At 36.5% G+C, this 17,717-nt stretch overlaps 1 protein-coding gene across 2 annotated transcripts in view; it reads left to right on the top strand.

Annotated features, from left to right (window-relative positions):
- The window catches only part of TMTC2 (transmembrane O-mannosyltransferase targeting cadherins 2), a gene marked incomplete at its 5' end in the record, with an annotated part of 430,973 nt that overhangs the window by 290,878 nt on the left and 122,378 nt on the right, over positions 1-17,717 (top strand). For both annotated transcript variants that reach the window (XM_080811368.1, XM_080811367.1), the window contains one exon: positions 4,530-4,651. In XM_080811368.1, the coding sequence (XP_080667494.1) occupies positions 4,530-4,651 (122 nt within the window). The remainder of the gene's footprint in view (positions 1-4,529; positions 4,652-17,717) is intronic.

Genomic DNA, 17,717 nt, shown 5'->3' with positions numbered 1-17,717 from the left:
TAATCTCAGTGAGCCACGGTCTTGTCATTTGTGGAATGAGACTGATGTTAATATCAGTGTAGGGATAATAAAGTATAAATATGTTTAAGACATTAGTAGGTATTTGATAAATAATTAGCTTTGTATGGTAGGCATCTTGATGCCTTGGAGAAAAACATGGGCTTTAGAGCCGTTCAAAACTTTTAGAATAGGGTTTTTTTTTTTTTTAGAAGATTTTATTTATTTATTTGACAGACAGAGGTCGCAAGTAGGCAGAGAGGCAAGCAGAGAGAGAGAAGGTGAAGCAGGCTCCCCGCTGAGCAGAGAGCCCGATGCGGGGCCCGATCCCAGGACCCTGGGATCATGACCGGAGCCGAAGGCAGAGGCTTTAACCCACTGAGCCACCCAGGCGCCCCTAGAATAGGGTTATTAACTATCCTTGAGCAAGTCACTTGTAGTTCCTGAGCCTTCCTCCTCATCCATAAAATGAGTCCTCTAATCCCTAGTATGAATTAGAAGTGAGAAATGTGACGCTTCTACATTTTCAGTGGTAGGAGCGTATCCCAGTTCTTGTCAATATATTGTTTGTTCTCTACATCTCTATTGAGTCACTATTTTTTTTTAAGATTTTATTTATTTATTTGACAGACAGAGATTACAAGTAGGCAGAGAGGCAGGCAGAGAGAGAGGGGGAAGTAGGCTCCCCTCTGAACAGTGAGCCCGACACAGGGCTCAATCCCAGAACCCTGGGATCATGACCTGAGCCGAAGGCAGAGGCCTTAACCCACTGAGCCACCCAGGCGCCCCTACTGAGTCACTTTTAAAACACATTTAAATTCATCCATTATCTCTTTCTTGCATTTTAAGGTTTGCATCTTGATTTTATTACCACTTTTATAGGCTGCTTTTGTGTTGAGATTAACCATAGAATTCAAGTGCATCTCCTAGGATCCATATTCTCCTCTTTAACAGTTGAGTAACATATGCAGCAGAAGCATTTTTAAAGGTCATCTATAGATTATTATTGTTCTTCCTTATTCCTTTAATTCTGTAGATAAGCCCAAGGCACATTGAAATGATCTTGATTGGCAATGTATCACAAACTAAAAAACAGTTTTCCAGGAGTGAGAAAGAGTATACTTTTCCCCTGAGCCGGGGAGTTGACAAGTTTGTGATTGTTCCCTACAGCAGGTTAAAGCAGCGTGCTTGGAGGACAGGTCGTCCTGGGTTTGAATTCCAGCTTTACCACTTTCAACTTTTAGGACTTGGTGTGTTTTATTCAGCCACCCAGGTTCTGAATGTTCTCATCTGTAAAACCCAGGGAAAGATATTCACTAATAAAAAATGAGATTCGTGTATAAAGCAACTAATATAGAGATTGGCAATCATTTCATCTTGCAAACCAGATCTGAACAGTGAGTTAGTGGTAGTTGAATGGGAGTAATGTGTGAAGGCTCCTTGTGGGGCTGAGTGAGAGAACATTCTACATGCCCAAAGATAGAGATTAAGAGGAGTAGGTGCTCATAAGTCAGGCATGCGCCCCCTATGGCTTGCTACCCTAACTCATAATAAACATTCAGTGAATGATTATCGTGGTTATTACTGAGATACAGTGAATGATGACGTGAAGTTTTTCTGAGAGGTAATGGGTAGTACCCAAGTAGGCTGGTCATTTACATTTTTCATATACTGCCACAAGGCATTATTACATTATATTTCTTATAGCCCTTTCATATTTCCCCATCTTACAAGTTTTTCAAATGTGAATTATTACTGAAGAAAATGAGCCAGCCACTAATTATTTAGCAAGTTAGTATTTCATCTCAAAATAGCTTTTTTTTTTTTTTTAAAGATTTTATCTATTTATTTGACAGACAGAGATCACAAGTAGGCAGAGAGGCCGGCAGAGAGAAGGAAGAAGCAGGCTCCCCGCTGAGCAGAGAGCCCGGGGCGGGGTTCCATCCAGGACCCTGGGATCATGATCCAAGCTGAAGGCAGAGGCTTAACCACACTGAGCCACCCAGACACCCCTCAAAATAGCTTTTAATAATAGATTTATGACTTGGGAAAAATAGAATACTTTGTGAAATGATCTTCAGACAACAACTTAAATATACACATTTCAGTCTCAAAACACTATGGAATTGGGGCTCTCTCACCTTTTTTTATACAGAATACCTACTGTTTCCTATTCTACAAATTCTACAAGCCAGAGCTGTCCAGTAACTTGAAACATGAGAATCAGTGAGATCTGGGCTATTACATCATCAATAATCCAGCATTCTGGATCATTTTGTACATAATACCTACTGTTTCTTTTCTACAAATTAGCTGAATTTTTAGAAATGAAAAGTGGAACTTATGTTAACGGTAATGATGGTACAGCTTCTATAAGCTGACCTATGAGCACTTGAAGACCCCAAACAGGCATTTCAGGCTGGTTCCAGACAGAATCTCTAATCCCTCCCATCTTTTAATTCTAACTCTGACTTTAGTCTGTGTTTTCTACTGGCTTTAGAATCCACTGTAGAGATCAATATTTAGGTATAACTTGCCATTAGTTGCTTTAAATTTATCAATACTTTAGGGATTATTGCATTTTTGTTACATAAATCATACCTATTATTTTTGTAGTATGAAGAAATGGTTTGCTTTCCCTTAAAAAAAAATACTGTTTAGTTTTTTGGGGAAACATTTGTTAGCTCAACACGGCAAAAAATAAAAAAATCTATTTGACAGTGTTTTCATTTTTATAGAGATATTTTAAGAACAATACAAAATTACAGAAATATGAAAATAAAAAGAAATTCAAGCCTAATCCTACCACCACCGTGAGCATTATTGTGTATTCCATTCTTTTGGTCTTTGCTTCAGTATTTCTTGCCACGCACACAAGTACTCTGTTTAATCAAATTCTTAAATACAAACGTATTTTAAGTTTTAGATTAAAGGAAAAAATTTCCAACCATCATTTTCATGACAGTAGAGTTTAAGAACTGTTCCAAGAACTAGAAATACATTGATGTGTTTGAGTAGTATATACATTTTCGTGCATATTACAGATTTGTCACCAGTATTTTTTACTAACGAGCCAAGTAAAGGGCACTCAAAAGGTCAGGAGACTCAAATCAACAATACATCAAACATATCTGTATTGACAGCACTGTGGTAAAACAAAGAGAAAATGATTTAAATAAAAGGAAGCTAGTTCTCCCTTTGAAGCAAAGATGTATAGCCAATGTGGGTAATATATTTAGGAAAAGCCTCTGATTATGCCTCTAAATGGAATAAGCTGTCATAATTATGATTAGTTAAGCTATAAATGGTCTGCTTGGCAAATAATTCAGGTTACCAGTCTATTACCTGTTCTTAGAAATTGAGGTACCGTCTATATTTGCAGTGGTTATTAAAACTATAATGCTTAACTTAAATACACAAGTCACCTTAAAATATAATATTCTCATCAGATAAATATTCTTCTGGACTATAAGCAAATAAGGGAGGAGGATAATAATAAGTAGAGAACTGATATACTTTTGGCTTTATTTCCAGTGTTTTAGTTTTTGTTTTTCTCTTGCTTGGCTGTTAGTGAAATGATCTTTGACAGGCAACATTTGCATAACTTGGAAATAATAACGGATGGCTGAAAGTCTTCAGACTAGCTTTGTACATAATACTAGGCATGCTAAATAATTGTCATATATTCACTGGATTTTCCAAGTGATACTCAGAAATTTTATCAAAATGTAACATGCAAATGATTTCTGGAAAAAATCTAGCACCAATGCTTAATACAAAATATTTCTCACTCCTCCAACTAATCTTATTTTCTCAACAATGTTGTAAATCTTGGCAGGACCTTAATCTCTTTGTCTGGGTCTTCATACTTCTCTCTACTTAGTATTTATTCTATAAATACTTGAATTTCTGAAGGAATAAATGAGGATAAAAAATACTTGAATACTTAAATACTTGAGTTTCTAAAGGAATAAATGTGAATTAAAAAGAACAACTGTACATAAGAAAGAACAAACTTATCTTTTTTTTAAAAGATTTATTTCAGAGAACCAGAACAGGGGGCAGGAGGGAGAGGCAGAGAGAGGAAGAGCATCTCAAGCAGACTGCCCCCTCCAAGCTGAGCACAGAGCCCAATGCGGGGCCCAGTCTCACAACCCCGGGATCATGACCTGAGCTGAAATCAAGAATTGGACGCTCAATCAGCTGAGCCACCCAGGCACCCCCAAACCTGTCTTTAGGAAAAAGAAAAAGACAAAGAGCCTATGCTTGTGGTCCAGCGTTAGTAGGTTAAAAACCAAAGCTTTATTAGTTACTAAATTTTTAAATTTAGCCATTTCACTTAATCTCTCCAAACACAAGTTTTCCTATTTGTAAAGTGGAAATTCTGATGACTTTTTGGGAATCAGATGAGATAATGGGTGAAAGTCCTTGCCACAACATCTGACATTTTATGGAAGGGAAACATGATGTGACACCATTGCAGCTGTTGGAAAGCTATATCCTCAGGTTAATGTTCATGACTTTCTTTCCAGGTGAAGCGTACATGCGATTAAGCAAACTCCCTGAAGCAGAGCATTGGTATATGGAATCATTGAGATCCAAGACTGACCACATCCCAGCTCACCTTACCTATGGGAAACTGCTAGCTCTAACAGTGAGTAACTACCTTCCTTCCTCACCCTTCAGAAGCTGGTTTTCTCCGTGCAGACTCAGGTGGATAGAGTTCAAGGTCCTGGGTCTCAGTTAACTCAGACTCTTAGGAGGTAACCACTGTCAGATGGTTACCACTGTCAGAACTCTGTGTAGAACCTGTAGACAAATGTATTTCTGTAGGGTTTGCCATCGATAAAATGGGGTATGTCATGATCCTTGATGTAACTTAATGGAAAAATAGAAATGGTGAGTCCCAAATATGGATTACATAATGAATTTGTCACAATAAAAATATTTGTGTAAAGATTATGTTCTGTAAACCACCATTAGCCCCAAATTGGCTACACTGTGGAACGAGGTCTGATTCTTTCCAAATAGCCAGCATTCTGTAAGGCTTTGCATGTGTGTCAGTTAGTGTCACCTGGAATTCTTACTAATTAGAAATCATACCATGAGAGCAGCAGAGCCATCATTTGGCCACCCACTATGTGACAAGCAACCTTAGAGGCCACATTCTTGTGGATATGGTGTTACTTTGAAGCATAAGAAGTTGCCGGTATTCTACTATGGTGACTTAGAAAAATTGTAATTTTATGTGTTACAAAGTAATCTTAATGTCTTATTTTACACTAGAGGGGATTGTTCAAACTATTTAAATAAATTTTGTGAGTTTATCCAGATAATAATAAGTAGTGGAACTAGCCTTCAATCCTAAACTGAATCTATTATATGCACTAATCTTTCTTCAATATTAATAAAAATAAATGACTCCTAAAAAAGCATAGAGCAGAAGGTCAGGAGACTAATTCTGGCATGAATTTATAGAGAAGTATCTTATAATTATGTAGAAGTAATAATATTTTATTTTCTACCAAAGATGGTAGACTAAACACCTAAAATTATTACATAGCCATTTGAAGAGATCACTAAAATGCTATTAATGAAATTATGTAGGCAGATTCAGTAGCCAGAAAATATACCACTAAAATATATTTAGATGTGCTTAATAAAATAGGTACACTCTTTATGCATAAGTGAGCTCAAAGAGTAGTGAGACAGTTTCCTAAGGGCTAGCGGTGAGGGGTAACTGAATGCCAGAACAGTAAACAGTTGGCTGATTTGCAGCTGATGTGGGATAGTTTACCAGTTGCAGTAACAGGAGGGAATGGACTTTTTGTTTGTTTTTCATTTTTGCTGGAATAAGAGACAAAGCTTTGGACCAATGGAAGGCCAGGGATTAGATACCTAAATAAAGGGAGAAAATTCACACCTTCAGTGAAAGAATAATCTAAATAAGTTTGCTTACTGATATCAGAGACAGCATGAAGGTTTGCCTATCTCAGCATGGGATTTGAATGGAGAAGGAATGACTTTGTACTACTGCCCTCCTTTTATCAGGTTTTGAGTTTTAAATTTACTTGCATGATGATGAAATTCCTAGGCCAAGAAATTAAATAAAAATCAGGCCACTAAAAACTCTTGCTAAAGAAGTTACTGAACATGTCTTTCAAAAGAACCCAAATCTGGAAGGAGTTGCAAAAAGAAGGGTGAACAAAGAAATGGTGATCATGGGGGTAAAGAATCATAATAAATATTATAATAAATATTTATAATATTGAATAAAATATTGAGAAGGAATAGCCCCACAGGAACAATCAGAATGGTGGGGGAAATGAAATTTAAGCTGATTTTTGGAAGTCAGAAAGTGGAAATTCGTTTGTCAGAACAGAGTCCACCATCTGAAGAGACTTTGGGATAACGATGAAAAGAGGTCTTACGTACTCAAAAAGAAACCCAGAGAGACTCAAGACTTGAAGGCAGTTTGCATGGAAGACAGTGAGTTAAGGAATCTTTTATTAAATGGGATAATCAGCTGTCATCTGTGTCTTGAACAGTCAGGTCTCTCCTCCTGTGTGTGCAATGCCAGTAACTGGGTACTCACCTCCAAAGCAGGGAAAAGGCTTATAGTGGTACAGCAGTTGAAAAGAGAGGTTCATAATTAGGACAGCTTGCACAATCAAAGGTGAAGTGCAAAGAGGACTAAAAAGATTGATTCAGTGTCTTCCAGTGGAGTACACGGATTGTCAGTACCCCTCCCCCACCACAAGCGGAATACCAGCAATACCAGAGTTTTCACTCACCCAGCACTGTACACACACACACCACACACACACACGCATGCGCGCACGCGCCCCACTGCCCAAGAGATGGTCTGAAATCTTATCTGGAGAAACTGAATCACTATAGAGAAAAGAAATCCATATACCTACATTTGGAGACCACCTATAGACCACCTATAAATGGCTAGCTCCCAAACCAGATGCACAAAAGTGAATCTTTGCTATCTGGGAAGCACACCTCTAGCTAAGGAACTCCATTCAGCTTTTATTAAATAGCTTTTAAACAACAGTGGGCAAACAAGGATTGTCAATCATATTTAGAAAACCTCAACTGTAAAATATTGGCAAATTATTAGGAGAAGGAAACTGGAGGAAACAGAAGAAAATTTTTTTTTTTTTTTTTTTAAATCCTTAGAAATGGGAAAATGCATGGGTGGCTCAGTTAGTTAGGCCTCTGCCTTCGGCTCGGGTCATGAACCGAGGATCGTGGGATCTAGCCCCAAATTGGGCTCCCTGCTCTGTGGAGGGCCTGCTTCTCCCTCTGCCTGCCGCTGCCTCTGCTTGTGCTCTCTTTCTGTAAAATAAATAAATAAAATCTTTAAAATAGATAAATAAAGGGGCGCCTGGGTGGTTCAGTGGGTTAAGCCTCTGCCTTCGGCTCAGGTCATGGTCCTGGGGTCCTGGGATCGAGCCCCGCATCAGGCTCTCTGCTTGGTGGGGAGCCTGCTTCCTCTTCTCTCTCTCTGCCTGCCTTTCTGCCTACTTGTGGTCTCTGTCTGTCAAATAAATAAATAAAATCTTAAAAAAAAAAAGATAAATAAAAACAAAGCTCTAATGGTAACATAGCATTTTTTTATAAAGTAGGATGCCATAAAAACATAATAAAAAAAAAACCAGGAGACAGCTTTTAGTAATTAGAAAGATGATGGCAAACAATTTTCATTTAAAGGATAGGAGAACATGGGCACCTAGCTGGCTCAGTCGGCAGGACGTGGGACTCGATCTTGGGGTTGTGAGTTCAAGCCCCACATTGGGTATAGAGTTTACAAAATAAAATAAAATAAAGATGGGGAACTTTTTCCATATACAAAAAAATGAAGCGATAAAGAATATGAAAGAAGAAATGAAAGAAACTAATATGAAGGCCCAATAGAGAAAGAACAAAGGGAAAGGAGAATATTACTTAGAATTGGAAGGTATAAGTTGCTATTTCTGCCATTTTCAGGATCACTATTGGAAAAAATTTGTTTGACCATATAAAAATCTTTTCATTTCCTATTCTAACAGGATGATAATTCACATAGTTGCACTTAAGAACAGAATTCATACCTACCTCTTACTACAACTGCTGTTTTTGAGATATTCTTATGGAATTCAAATGGAAACATTTTTAATTAGATTGATAAATGGCCATCTTCAAAAAAATCTATAAAAGTTTAAGTTGCCTGATTTTTTTTTAAAAAGTCATTTAGCAAAGAAAAAAAGATGAAAGCGCAAATGTACTTAATTCTGAATATACCTAGACTGTGACACTGCTTTGGATATAGAAACCATGTGTTCTTTTTTTCTTCTTCATTTCAAGCCTGAATATTTTAAGGTTCCTGTACCAAAAATATGATTTTACAGGCTGCTTTATTTTCTAGAAGGCATTTCTTTAAAAAAACAGGATTTAGAAGTTTTTAATTTACTGAAACATATGGAAGGGAAGGAAAGACTCGTGCATTACAATCCAAATTTTAATTCCCCCCCACCAACAAAACTTTTATAGTTTCCGACTAGCTGATTAGATGAAATACAAGCCTTATTATGGAAAAGCTTAAACTCACAGTGCCAAAACCCCCACAACCATCTTTAGCAGTTTCTTTTTGAATTATGAGATTTGGCAAATTTCTTATCCCAATGGATTGCCTTTGTCTAATTTTGGGTTTGTTGGCCCGGTAATATGCCTTTGACTTAACATGGAATTGGCAAGGTGGAAAATGCCACACATTTTGACTTCTGAATGCTTTAAATATATTACAAAGTGGAATTGGCTATTAGTCTCAAGAGAAGAGGAATAGAAATGGGGTGTGGTGTTTTTGCTGTTTGGTCAAAACTGACCACAGGCGAAATATGTAAAAGTGACATGCAGCTAAATCAGCCTTTAGACTGTAGTATAAAATTTATATAAGAATTACATTTAAGGGGCGCCTGGGTGGCTCAGTGGGTTAAAGCCGCTGCCTTCAGCTCAGGTCATGATCCCAAGGTCCTGGGATCGAGCCCCATATCGGGCTCTCTGCTCAGCAGGGAGCCTGCTTCCTCCCTTCTCTCTCTGCCTGCCTCTCTGCCTACTTGTGATCTGTCTGTTAAATAAATAAAAAATCTTTAAAAAAAAAAAAAAAGAATTACATTTAAAAGAGAAGTTAAAAGGAAATGATTTTGGTGCTTTAATTACGGCCCATATGTTTTTTATACAAATTTTTCTTTAAGAATTTGTAAGTATTTATGGTATTTAGAAAAGTTCAAATCAATTTTGAGTTTCCCAGAATGCTTTGACACATTCCACAGATCAAATATTTTTTTATTCCCCTGAAAAATGTCCTTTGTCTCTCTCTCCCCAGTTTTATTACTTCTGTGAAGTCTTGCCTGAGTCTTTCAAGCAATTATTTTTCCTTCTCTGTACTTTCATAGCACTGGTTTCAGTATCTCTATAAGAGCACTTCCCAGATCGATGGCAGACATAAATCTACATCTTTTGACTGTAGACACGGAGGAGGAACTAACTTTTCACTTATTTATTTATTTTTTAATCTCAGTATGTCCATTTCACTATATTATAGGTATAATTATTCCTGTAGTCTCTTGTACCTTCCAGTTTTTAAGTTATATAAGGTCTGGGTACATGACTGACTTTAATATTTTTTGTTTCCCTGTTCTGAAGCTTGTTTCCCCATGGAACCCTTCATTTGGGTAGCATGTGTATTGAAACTTACTCCTGCATTCTAGGCATCACTTGACTCCCAATGATATGTGCTGAATAAGTGAACGAGAATGGCATGATTATACAGTGGACATGCTGTAATCTTCCAAGACCATAGAAGAGGAGGTGGGCATAAAACAGGTGTATATTCTTGAGTGCCTGTGATTGAGTGTTATTTAGGGAAGCTTTACGTTGAGTATTATCCTCTTTTTTTTTTTTTTTAAAGATTTTATTTATTTATTTGACAGACAGAGATCACAAGTAGGGAGGGAGGGGCGGGGGGGAAGCAGGCTCCCTCCTGAGCAGAAAGCCCGATGCGGGGCTTGATCCCAGGACCCTGAGATCATGACCTGAGACGAAGGTAGAGGCTTTAACCCACTGAGCCACCCAGGTGCCCCTATTATCCTCTTTTTATAAATGAGGAAACTCAGCTTCAAAGATTTAAGCAATATCTCCAGGAATAACTTAGCTACTAAATAGTAGAATTGGATAGAACTCAGGGTTTTCTGAGTTGAACATCAGTAATTTCCACTGTATATTAAATAGTTGTAACAGTGGAGTCTGGTTTTTGAACCCCTTGCCACATCTGATTGGAGATTCTAAAAACAAGCCAGCACTTCATACTTCCCCATTTTTATAACTTATTTTTAAATATCACCTCTAAATACTAGTTTAGTTTGAGTGCTTAAACACATTTTTATTATTAGACATCATAGGTCGTGAACTTAAGACTTCTGTTTTCAACTGTTGGCACTTTTAGGTCCGACACTGTAACTAGAATACAAATTTTCCAGGATACCATGGGGAATAGCTCTGCCTTAGGGTCACTGGTACCCTCCATGTTTAAATATAGTTGAGCCCAGGTGACATCTCTTTAAAATATATGGAACTTTCATACCAATGTCATGTCCAATTAAAATACTAAACACGAGCTCTCCTTAGAATTGTGATTTATTCCTTGTTTGAACTTTGTTACCTAGGGCTAATGCCATGAATTTAAAATTGGGCATGCGTTAAGAGAGAAAGGAAGGAATAACATTTCCATTATTTTGGTATTTCAGATGATTTTTATAGTTGTTTCTAAAGCTGTGTGTTCTCTATTTGTGTGCACATCCTTACTTTAATTCTTCTTGGTCTTCCTCTCTTTTTGTCCTGTTCAATTTATTTGAGCCAAATATTTTGTGGTTTTTGTGAGCCAGTAAAATTAATATTGACTTAAATTGTAGTTTAAAAAAAAAAAGAGAAAAAAAGCTTGTTGGCTGTTAGTTTATTTTCCAGGTTTGGGTTAGTAAGAGAGAAGGAAGGATATGGGAGACTCTGACAGTAATTCTTGATACAGAAAACCTTTATTTTGGCTACTGCATGGAAGCACTGAGCCAGATTTCTATGTCTAGCCAAAGTTAATTGGGCTACATAAAACTCCAGTTGTGAAAGTACTTGAGGTTCCATAGTAAAGTTCCATTCCCCAAGGCCACGATGGTGTCGAGGTAGTCCATCTGGAAGGGCAGTGCTGTGTGTTTCCTTGGGTCTTTTGTAATAATTATTGCTGTTTAGACCTGAGATTATTTTTCCATTTGGTTCTCTTTAAAGCAAAGCTCTTCTCATTTTGTATGTTGGCTAGCATTTGGCTTGCTTTGTTTTATTACAATCACTGCCCAGCCATGTTTAGATTGGAGGGAGAGGGGGACAGAATTTCCCCGTGACTCTGACTGAATGATTCTTATGGAGATGTTCAATTCAAGTTGCAAAATGTGTTCCATGAAAAGAGAAGGCATAATATTGCATATATCATGCTACTGAAATATTAAATGAAGTATAGAAGGGCGCCTGCGTGGCTCAGTGGGTTAAGCCTCCGCCTTCAGCTCAGATCCTGATCCCAGGGTCCTGAGATCGAGCCCTGCGTCGGACTCCCTGCTCAGCGGGGAGCCTGCTTCCCTTCCTCTCTCTGCCTGCCTCTCTGCCTACTTGTGATCTCTCTCTCTCTGTCAATAAATTTAAATCTTTAAAAAAGATATATATATAGAAGAAAGTTTAATTTACAGTACGTATTCAGCTCAGTATTTTATATGAAGTTACCTCATTTAAACATAACAGCATTATAGAGATAGTATAGTTATCATTGTATTATTTTCACTGTGAACCGTGATGAATCTGGTAGTTTGCTTTTTTAAGAAACCACTCACTCACTTCAAGATATGCATTTTGTTATTTAGAATCAATCTTACAGTTACTCTACTTACTGCCACTAAGTGACAGGAGTCCAGATATCTGAAAATATATCAGAGTTTTATTCTGATTTTATATGTCATTTAGTAGAAGTCATTGTTAGAGATATTTTCTTTTGCCAGGTAGTCTCGGGAATCATAAAAATTAAAATGCAGAATCATAAAAAATTAAAATGATCAAGTCCTCTGGCATCAAAGGTCACACGGAATAATTCTAGCTGCTTTATAGCTGCATATACATGCTGCTATGTTTGAAAAAAAGTGAACTTTTTGTGTAGGGGTAAATAATGTTATATTGCTTTTAAACCAACTTGCATTGCATTGTTATTTTGTTGATTTGATTTCTGTATTTGGTCTATAGTTATCATCTAGTGCAATTTAAATAGCTCAGCAGGCTCAGACCTCCTAATCCCCCCGTACTCTGGCATCCCACATTGTTGGAATGTTGGAGATGGAGAAGTGGTATTTCCCTTAAATATACCTTGGCTTTCTTGCAGGAGTCTAAAAAAAAACCCAATCCTTCATAAAAATCGACATTTTTACACAAATTTTCTGAGCCTGAACTTCATTTCATGCTCCATAGTAAACAGTGGGGATACAAAGACCAGCAGGGCATTTCCTTCACCTCAAGAAAGCCTCACCGTCTTCTGTTTAGGAGAAAATCATAGCCAGACCATCCATAGCCAGTGGAGCTGTGGGCTGTCATGCTTATGACTTTTGTCATGGCTTTTGTTTCAGAAGGGACAATTATGTAGGTATCTTGATCTTACTTCCTTACTCTTTAATTTTGATTGTAGGCATGGGATTCCACACCACTTGGTAGGCATTTTTCTTTCACTTTACAGTTCTTTAATTTCTTAAATAAGCCCCAGTGATGTATTCTTATACTACATATATTATGCTTCATGACTTCCCAGCTTGTTATTCTGACTCTCCTGTCATGTAATCCAGCATGGAAACATTTTGTGAGTGAAACACTTTCTATTCTTTTTTTATATTTTCCTCACTTGATAATTTTTTTTTTTTCCTAATAGGAGATTGGAGTAACTTTCCTTGTTAGAATAGCATCCTATTCTAAGCCCATGTTCATCTTTAGGAAAGGTGGCACCCACAACATACATTTTCAAAAACAGGTATCTTTCCTCCCAAGTAGTTGTTAGATCATTATTTTTGCAAGAGGCGAATGCCTTTTTTTTTTTTTTCAGCCTGTGACATCTGGGTATGGACATATAGATTCCATAAATATTCTAACACACACAAAGGAGGCCACATCTGTTCTAAGATGTGAAAGTTTTCATTTTTGCAGTCTCATAAATAGGTTCAAACCAGCCCGACCATGGATATGTTCACAAACCCATAAAGTTTTCATGTTTCTCCTTACATTTACCCACATTATATTTGAAGGGTACCTCCTGCAAGTAACTAATACTTGTTACCCTGCAATGAACTAGGCATTTTACATATGCTATTCCAATATGTCCTCATACAATGCCTCAATCTACACACCTACTATACAGAAGGAAACTGAGGTTCACAGAGGTTTAATCAAGATCAGGTCCAGGGCTTACTGGATTATACCACATGTAGATTTTTCTGAAAGCTGTACAATTTCAATTGCTCTCCAGCCTTTTGTTTATTATGATAAAACATGCATAGACAGTGCCTCATGTGCATAAATATCTTAACTTCCAAATGCACAAAAATTTATTTTTAAAACAAATATTCATTCAGTTTTTAGATTTTTCTCATAATACAGTTCTGAAGTGAAAAGATACTTTCTGTGTAAATTGCTAAATAAAAAAGAATTTTAACAGGTAATTGTAAAATGGATTCACATATCTATGCATGTAAATAGTGAAGATTACATTTTTTATTTAAATATGGTCTGTATGGTATATGGCATACCATATATGGCACAGAATTTCTCTCATATTTTAGGTTTTAAAGGAAGCACTGTGATATTCCCAACTGAAAGGGAGGACAGTGTGGGGTGCCTGGGTGTTGTGACTGCTCACCTTTACCTGGTAGAACATTGAGCTGGAGGCAAAACACCTGAGATTTACCTGCCCAGATATTTATTTCTTCTCTTAGTGGGAAGCATAATTCTTTCCAAAGGCTTAACATTGCAGGACTCTCATTTCCGAGGTATAATTGAGGCTCTTTGTCAAAAGTGACAAGGTACATTCTTGACTGTTCATTGTAACTCATGTTCATTGTAGTAATACTATAGGTAGAAGATGGCAACATATAGGATTCACCCATACATAGGACCCTTGGGTCAGTTTGATATTAGCCATGTGGCGTTGGGTGTAAGGTGGGCACAGACCATGTATTATATGTATTATGATCTCATATAATGATAGAAATAGGTAGTGTAGTTGTTAGATTTAATAGTCTGGGAAACTTTTGTCCCCGAGAATCAGAACCTAAAGATAATACCTGGTATATAGTTCTTTCTATTCCTTATTTCTTGAGATGAAACAGTAATAGTTAAAAGAACAACTTTTCTGTCTGCTTGAATCAGAAATGTACTCACCTTAAGCAGAAAATTACTGATCAGGACCCTACACTCTTTTATTTTTAAGATACTTTTGCATACCTCACAGATTACCTCAGCAGAGGTATAGGATTTAGCTGAAATCTGTTATTTTAGTTCAAGATAATTTCCTGAGGGTATCTGTTTTTTCTTTTCTTTTTTTTTTTTTTTCTTTTTTTTCTACCTAGGGTGCATGTTCTTCACAACTGGCAATTATCTTCTGCACTGTCTTTTCACTTATGTGAAAGACGGGTCTTCCATCCTGTTCCAGTCCCTACTTCCAACAGTACACCGATGCCTTGCTCTGTATACACACACACACACACACACACACACACACGTATGTATATATGTGACATGTATTGAAGTTGATATAACTTTGCTATGACTATAAATATTAACTAAGTTGATCAAGCAAGTAATGTTACATGCAAGGTTGGATTTTACTTGATAATAAAAAGAGGGATTTCAAATACAGTGAAACTTAAGTGTGCCAAAATTTTGCCACTGTCATTATTGCTTTGGTTGTTTCTATTAAAATGTCATGCCCAAAATGTATTCCATACATTAGTCTGTCTAGATATTGCTTAAAAATTTTTTCTAGTGTGGGAAAAAGCTGTGTACTATATTTCCTTCTTAATATATGTTAATATTCATACTATCTATTAAAGGCTCTGAAAGTCTTTTCGTATTTAAAGCCCTACTTAGTGTATTTGTCCTGGATCCCTGCTTTTTAATATGAATCTTTTATCATCCAGAGACAAGAACGTTCTGCCAAATGAACTCTGAGGAAATATATAGTATGCCAAATTGAAAGGGGGCAGGATGGAGAGAGTGAAAAGTTCTAGAAATACACATAAGTGGAAAAGGCACTGAGTTTTACCTGGTAGACCAATGAATTGGAGCCAGAACACCTGAGACATTGCTAACCTGGTAATTTCTTTCTTAAGGAATCATTCAGTTTTAAACATCTAAGTACTTACTGAGTGTAGTTCATCGCTTTCCTCTAAAATGGGTAGACAGAGTTAGTAGGAAAAGAATCAGGACAGAGATACCACCAAGTTCAACATTGTGAAAGAAAACGTTTACTCGCATTGGGGTAGGACTACTCAAAAAATAGCTATTTGTCTAAATTAGTTCAAAACCAAGATGAATGAAACTACAGTTGGTAATGTTATAATGTGGATGCATTTGGAATCTCCAGAACACAAGCCGAGAATAACAACTTTGTTTTTATGCTCACTAAATTTGAGATGTAATTTTGAAAGAAGAAATTCACTTCATTAACTTGTGCATTTACGATCTTTTCCTGACATGCCTGTACTAAATGCTTATACTTAAATCTTACAAAGAGTAATACGTGGAGGAAGTAGTTTCAATTTTCCTTGAGTTTTTTCCTTTGCCTGGAATAATCTCATCTTCCCATTTAGAAGTAGGAATCGTAATAGGTGTTTAAAAAGATTTTTATCTTATGAACTTGCTGTTGTTATAAACGATTTTGAGCATATAGGAAAAGAGAAATTTTGTAACAAATACAATACAAATATTTTCAAGTCAGGTAAGCCAAAGGCTAAAATTTTGTGGCATTTACATTAGATTTTTAAGAAACTAATTTTTTAAGTAAACACTTTTAGAACAGTTTTAGATTACAGAATTATTATCAAGTTAGTACAGAGAGTTCTAGTATGCCCTCGAACCGATTTTCTCTATTAAATTCATGTTCTACTTTGGTACTTTTATCATGATTAATGAGCCAGTATTTGTATATTATTATTAAATTAAGTTTCTATTTTATTCAGGTATCTTCACTTTTTCCCTGCTGAACTTTTGTTGTGCCAAGAATCCTACATTTCATTTAGTTGCCTTGCCTTCTTAGCTCGACCTGGCTACGAGATTTTCTCAGGCTTTGCTTGGTTTTTGAGGAGTACTGGTCATATATTTTGTAGGATGTTCTTCAATGGGTCTTTGGCTGATATTGTGTCATTAGACTGGAATTACTAGTTTTGAGGAGGAAGATGATAGAGATAAAGTATCCTTCCCATCATATCAAATCAAGGATATTCATATATTATCTATATGACTTATCACTGTTTATATTAACTTTGATGACCTGTCTTGAGGTAGTTTTTATCAGATTTCTCCCGTGTAAAGACTTTTTTTTTTTTTTTTCCCATCTCTTTCCACCTTGTAGTCTTTGAAAGGAGGTGGCTATGTATGGTCCATATATAATGTCCTTAGGGAGAGAATATCAGCATAAATTATTTGGAATTCTTCTGCGTGAGAGATTTGTTTCTTCTCCCCAGTTATCATTCAATATTTTATATTCATTTACACATTGGATTATAACAGGATGCTATTTTATTTAGTTTGTTGCTCAGATTAGTTCCTTTGCCCAGTTTTGACGAATAGAAACTCTTTCCATAGGCCTGTACATCCCCATGACATACCTTCATTGTGTGTATGCGTGTCTGTTTTCCTTTGGGAACTTTCTTACTTTCTGTCACTAAAACATGCTCCAGACTCATCTTGCATATTTATGGCCCAAGTCCTAGAATCAGGTATTTTTCCAAGGAGTCCTGGTTCCTTTTATTTGGGAATGGTTTAGAACCGAGATGTACTTATTAGGTGTACTTACTGCTACTGGGGTATTGTTGCTTCTGGGCTCCTCTCAGGTGACAGAAATGTATGGCTGTCTACTAGCCAATGTATATACATATACCTATAATATATATTCTATATGTAACTGTATCTGTTTTAAACTAAACAAAAGTTCATATAAATATAAATTCTTTTATATATTTATATTTATATATAAATGTATGTGTATATAAATAAGTTCATTTACATATAAACACAAGTTCATATTGATGCCTTCAGCTCTAATCCATTACCATACAAATCTTTACAGTTCCCTTTTCTTCTTTATCTGTAGCTTCCATTCCAACAGAGAGAAACCTGGCTTCCACCATCCACCATGCATTTTCTTATCTGTTCGTATTCTACTGTTCACGTATAGTTGTTTTAGAATTGTTCACCTGTACTGCCATGGGAAAGAGCTTTATATCTAGAGGACTGTTCTTATGTGTTATTTCTTTTCCCTTCTGTTTTATACACTTCATTCATTTTCAGACTTAACATAGATTAGCACCATGGTCCCTCAACCCATTCAGTCAGCTTGTTTCATGTATTTGTCATATATTATAATTCTTTTGTCACATTCTGTATTC

The sequence above is a fragment of the Martes martes genome (assembly GCF_963455335.1).
Source record: "Martes martes genome assembly, chromosome: 8".
Taxonomy (NCBI): Eukaryota; Metazoa; Chordata; class Mammalia; order Carnivora; family Mustelidae; genus Martes; species Martes martes.
The sequence above is the reverse complement of the archived record's forward strand: the minus strand, read 5'-3'. Positions and strand labels throughout refer to the sequence as shown.